Source organism: Anabrus simplex, chromosome 1 (assembly GCF_040414725.1).
Source record: "Anabrus simplex isolate iqAnaSimp1 chromosome 1, ASM4041472v1, whole genome shotgun sequence".
NCBI lineage: Eukaryota > Metazoa > Arthropoda > Insecta > Orthoptera > Tettigoniidae > Anabrus > Anabrus simplex.
Genome location: NC_090265.1, coordinates 1,073,414,349 through 1,073,420,348, shown reverse-complemented (window position 1 = coordinate 1,073,420,348; position 6,000 = coordinate 1,073,414,349). Strand labels below are relative to the sequence as shown.

At 40.3% G+C, this 6,000-nt stretch overlaps 1 protein-coding gene across 1 annotated transcript in view; it reads left to right on the top strand.

The window, feature by feature from the left end:
• The first annotated feature begins 1,953 nt into the window (after positions 1-1,953).
• Positions 1,954-6,000, top strand: part of LOC136857994 (4-trimethylaminobutyraldehyde dehydrogenase) — a 168,016-nt gene continuing 163,969 nt past the window's right edge. The window contains exon 1 of the mRNA XM_067137164.2: positions 1,954-2,152. Within this exon, the coding sequence (XP_066993265.1) occupies positions 2,151-2,152 (2 nt within the window). The 5' untranslated portion in view covers positions 1,954-2,150. The remainder of the gene's footprint in view (positions 2,153-6,000) is intronic.

Sequence of the window (6,000 nt, the reverse complement as noted above, 5' to 3'; positions counted from 1 at the left end):
CGGGATTGTCTAAAGCCTTCAAGGTGCTTAAAGTACAAATGAGAGCTTGTGATATTCCAGAATATTTTATGTAAAACCTGTCATACGAAAATGAAAAGGGGATTGTAACCAAGTTTCGCTCAAGAAAATTACCACAGGATCAAAAGACTTTATTAAACTCACTAATTCATGTTACTTAGTTAATATGCTCCGACAATTCTATTGCAGGAGCCGCAAGTTTTACTTGACGGTAGAGGGAGATTCCACAACTTGAACAAGATCATCAAATATTGATTTTAACTCTTTCTTCCATATGCCGGTTGTATCAATTGTTGCGATTACATCTGCAAATCTGTTAAAGAGAGGTCGACATAGTTCTTTAGGGTTAACGTTTGCTTTACCCTGTAAAGCCATGACAGAGGAAGATGACGATATTGGCGCGTGGGGATCCGAAGTTTGCCCTTGAGGACTTGGCTTCAGTGATGTAGAGGCAGTCTCGGTAGGAGGAGCAGGTATCAAACGCACTAGGGGAGTGCCAGAATGTTCTGGAACCGTTTGCGGATTACTTAGTAACCGCAAATATGATGCCCTATCATACCCTGGGGTGACAGGTGGGCGGGGGGGGTTATTAACCACCATAGTAAATTTACGCTTGCGAGGATGAGTTTCTTCCGATGGAGTTGATCTAGTGGGTAAAGGAGGAAAATGTTGGGGTATCAGAAGGGGGTTAGATAGGGACTGTAATGGGGCAAAATAGTTTTTCACTTCAAAATAGGATTTGTTTTCAACACTCATAATGCGTTTAATTTCTTTTTGTTGTTTGTGGATTTCACAATGTTCTGCTCCAGCAGGATGATTTCCGCCACAGTTAGCACATTTAACGACTTGGTGAGTGCAATCTTCAGTAGAATGAGTAAGGGAACACTTTCCACATCTCGGCTCCCTAGAACGACAATTAGAAGCGGTGTGTCCATACCGCTGACATCGTTTGCATATTAAAGGAGAAAAAATATAGGCCTGAACCTCTATCATGACTTTAAAAATAGACACGCTTTTCGGAAGGTGTTGACTCTCGAATACAACCTTCACAGTACCTGTAGGGATATATTCAGTTTTTCCGTCTTTAGATGAACGTCTATTTAGACGTTGTACTTTCACTACAGGATAAGGTGAATCTAAATAGGTGAGAATGTCGGATTCGGAAATAGTAGTGTCTACTCCCCTTATGACCCCTACACGCTGAATATTCGAAGACGGAATAAAAGCTTTCAATTTCTTTTCTGCAAGAATGGGATGAGAAAGAAAGGCGTTTGCAGCCTTACTAGACATAAAAGTAACTTGAATTCTATTTCGTCCCTTCCTATGGATGGCCTTGACGTCACCAATTTGCCTCTCGTAGAAAATCCGTCCCAGTGCCATAGGGTGAATATGTCCTATTTTATTTGTAGAGTCAATCGATTCAACAAATACTATGTAAGGGCCAAGATGAGTGGTAGAATAGGTAGATACAGGAACTTGCGGGCGCTGATCCGAATCACATATTGTATCGTGAGAACTGTCTCGTTGAGTAACAGTATTACTAACGTCCATGGGTAAATCCTTACGCACGGCACCTTTAGCAATATCAGGAGGTCGGCCTAAAGGGCCACCACCACTATCTACAGACATAATAGTCCAAAAGGAATTACCCTATACTAGCACCAGAACAACCACAAAAGAAAATTACTAGGATACAAACACAAACATAAAACACTCTACTTATCTACAAACAGGAAAAAAGCCGCTGCACCAGTGACCGGAGCTAGACGTGTACACCGCACAACAGCTGAACGTCAACTGGTCCCAATCAGTTGTTTAGTGACTGGACGAGTCCAACCACATCCCTCAGGAAAAAAAGAAGAAGAATATCCCCCCGTATTTGGCAACGCTGGTTGGTACCCAGCTGATCAGCTGTTCTAGTCAGTGTCACGCAGTGTCACATGGTGGCTTGATAGTCGTGATTGTGGCGTGCACACCGGTGTTCAGTTCAAACATGTTCTAACAAGTTGTATTTTTGTAAGTTTTAATTCTGCCGTCAGGTCTTGGAGGGAATGGCGCTCTGGTTTTTCCTCCCCTGGAATTAGCCGTTGACTGAACAAATAGTGCTGAAACTTAACTTCCCATTGAGAAAAATGTGCGTGGTTTGTTGTACTGATAAAATTTGAACAATAGCAGTGAGGTTGCCGGTGTCGATTTGTGCTCATTTCTTGTTTCGTTTACAAATTTGAAAACGTGTCGTTTCGCTAACTATGCATTAACATTTATGTAAAAACAAAGACCCTATGATTTACGCGCATGTTATGTCAAATTCATAATGGTCTGGACCCGGTGGTTTGCCGGTTCGAGTCCCGTTGCTCGAAAAATATTTGGCCGGCAGGATTGGAGAGGTGGTGCTCTACAATTTCTAATCACTAGATTGCGTGCCAAAAGCCTGGATTTCATTCCAAACTTCTCCACGGTGTTCATATGGAGTGAGGGCATATGACAATATTGATGGGGACGTAAAGCTTTGGGCAGACCCTTGGTGTTATTCGACAGGAGTAGGCTATGTGCCAACAGCGGGTTTCACCCTCTCCCTACCTCATCATCATAATCACTCCAGATTCAGACGTGCAGATCGAGGCGTCAAATAGAAAGACCTGTACCAGGCGAGCCGAACATGTCCTCGGACACTCCTGGCCCTAAACGCCGTACGATAAGTAACTCACATGTTCGGTGAATTCCTCGTAAGCTACTGTACGAGGGATTTTGATATGGTGATTGTTTTAAGAGGAAGTACAACTGGTCAACTATCCTCCGTTAACGTTAATCAGAAATGAAAGTGTAAAATGTCCGACACATCGAAAAATTAACGCATCGGCAGAAGAAATTGGAGGGCCACGAAGGGCGTAAAAATGTAAGATTAGCTAGGTCCCCACTGTCGGCATCCCTAAAGATGGTTTTTCGTGGTTTCCGGTTTTCACACCAGGCAAATGCTGGGGCTGTCGGTGCGACATAAAACAAAAAAAGCAAAAAAACACCGTTGATCTCGCAAACCTAACACCGTCGAGGTCAGGAAAGAACAAGAGTTGACCAAGGGAGGTCAGATAGGAAAGATAAAAGTGAGAGTTTGACACAAATAAGTGGAAGCAATGTCAAACTCAGCTAGAGGAACCGTGGTTGCCAGTCCACCCTCCCAAGTTGAAAGTCCCCTTTTAGTCGCCTCTTACAGCAGGCAGGGGATACCGTGGATTTGAAAATGAAAAGTCGCCTCCCTATCATTCGGCTTTCATGTAAAAGTGGAGGTTCCGAAGGGATGGTTACAATATCGCCCAAATAACAAGCTTCCTAAGCCACTGATTTCTTTGTGGTTTTCAAACAAACTAGGCCTATATAAATTGATGTATTTTGTTGTTATAAGTACATAGATTTTCCTCACTCTGTCATGTACGTGAAGAGGCAGAACGTGGCAATTGTATAGCTTAATTTATTTTACCAGAATGGTCACTTTGGTAGTAATTACCATATGAATTAGGCTACCGAAAGTGTTTATTTATGAATTACATTTGGGTTCTTTGAAATGTGGCCTATTCTTTTTCAAAAACATGCAAGAAGTTACTGTAACATTGTTTTCATATTAGAGTAGCAGTTCAATCAATCACTACTGATCTGCACTTAGGGCAGTCGCCCAGGTGGCAGGTTCCTATTTTTATTGGCCTACGTTATTACTCAAGACCTGGAAGTAGAGCTGAGACTTGGATAGACAAACTGGTAGTTCTGCTTCATGCCGCAAGGATCACGGCTTAGAGTCGTACTTGTCTGTTGCATTACATCCAACTCTCATACACTTTACACATGTCTTCTTCAGCATTTCTTACTGTTATTTTTTTTCAGCTCCACCCGAACTATAAATAAGGTTCGTAAAAAAAATTTCCTCAAGTGGTTTCCTTCTGCGATTCAGAAACATGCACTAAGTTTACTGCTCGTGCAGTTTGCAATAATATTCTTTCTGTCTCTCTGTTCATGGACGCAATGTAAATTTTCAGTGTTCGTGTCATTCAATCCATGCTTCTCATATTTTTGTAGTGAAATACATTGGAACAGAACATGGCTTGTCTTATCTTGTACTTACAAGCTGCAGGACCTACTGCTTTGAATGAAAACTGATCCTCGTAAATGTGATTCTTCATTTAGGATATCTCGTGCATTGACTGGGATTCAAATTGTGACCACCTTTGTGAAGAGCTGGTGACGATCCCACTGAGCTGTCCTGCAGTCTTGCTTTTTTTACCATCCTTCTCTACCTGTGTGAATGTAGATATGTCACTGTGGAATTCAGGGAGTCTGTATATTGCTTACTGGTACTCAGTGTATTTGAGGTGGTGTATATTTGACTGATGTTAAAGCAGGACAGGCAGAGTTTCTTTATCTTTAACCTAATCAGATTAATAACAAACATATACATAGTTTAATTTTGCTTACTCCAGAATGAATAGTTACACATACAGATACCAAAAATAAATATGCACTTCATTTCACGATACCAAAAATATTTGAAACTTATGAATGTAATTACAATAATACAAAATTACTTGTTCATAAATATCTGGACAAAAATGCAAGTATAACAAAAATATGGAGGATGGAGTCCATGTAGGAGTATTAATACTTCGTAATTCTTCCCTTCCTGCGAAGCACTTCAGTCAGGCTTCTCAGCATGCTCTGCACAAGTTTTCTTATGGTGGAATGGGACAATTTTTCCCGCTCTTCTTGCAGTCGTCTCTTCACATCAGCTTTGGAATTTATGGGAAGTTTCTGGATGTTGTTTTCCGGTATATCCCATAAATTCTCTATGGGATTAATGTCAGGACTTTGTGGGGGAGGATTCACAACTTTAGGCCAGTTGTACAACAACCATAGCCATACGTTATAGGCCGTATGTTTCAGGTTGTTGTCCTGATAACATTTAAAACAGTCCCCAACTCCCATATTTTCTGCACTTTTCTTTCTTTCGTCAAACTCTTTATTGGGCTGTCTCCAAACTATGATGTGCCCTTCTGAGCTAGAAACAGTCTTCCATCAGTTCATGTCTTTGCTATGATGCTCCTTAGCAAATCGTCGCTTGATCCTATTTATTTTGTTGATATAGGGCCTCCTTCTTGCAGTTTGCCGGTGATAATCACCTCTATATAACACCCTCTGGATTGTAGTGGCACCGCTCTTCTTTCCAAACTTTCTCTCAGCTGCAGCAGCAGTAGTGGTTATAGTAAGACGTGGATTTCTTTTCACTTTTCTCACTACTGTCCTCTCTTCTCTTCTAGTAAGGACCCTGTTGTATTGCCTCCTGTTATAAAGAACTCTAAATTGGTTAAATGTTTTAAGAAAAAACTGAAGGAATATTACTCTTATACAGATATCTTAATATAACCACTATATAACTTACTTTAATTAACCCTCCGTTAAACTCGCGCTCTGTTGTAACACCACTACACGCGCGCGAACTAACAGTCCACGATTGTTTGTAAGCTTCTATTCCTTTCATTTCAATTCTTTTTCCAAGAATTCCTTATTTCTCTCTTGTCAATCTGTTTCATATCATAATTACTTTATTCTGATTTTATTTATATTGATAAATTTATATATAATCTACATTTACAAGAACATTTCACTCCTTTAGGATAAATTAGTTATCAGTTGCAAATCACAGGACTTAGCAAATCTAATTGTAAATTAACAGTAATTGGTTATTAATTTACATCTTGGAATAAAATTGTAATCGTTACATTCTATTAATTGATGTATATCGCACGGAAGAAATCACGACGTCGTGATGCTCTTGCCATGGAGTAAGTGCATTTCATTTCATCCACCTTATCAACGCCCGACTTAGTGTCATTATAGAAGGTAATCATTGAGGGTTTTGATCCATCTGAATCGCCATCAATAGAATGGTCTTCATGGAAAGTAGATGTAACCAATACAACTTTGTCTTTTCTTGACTTG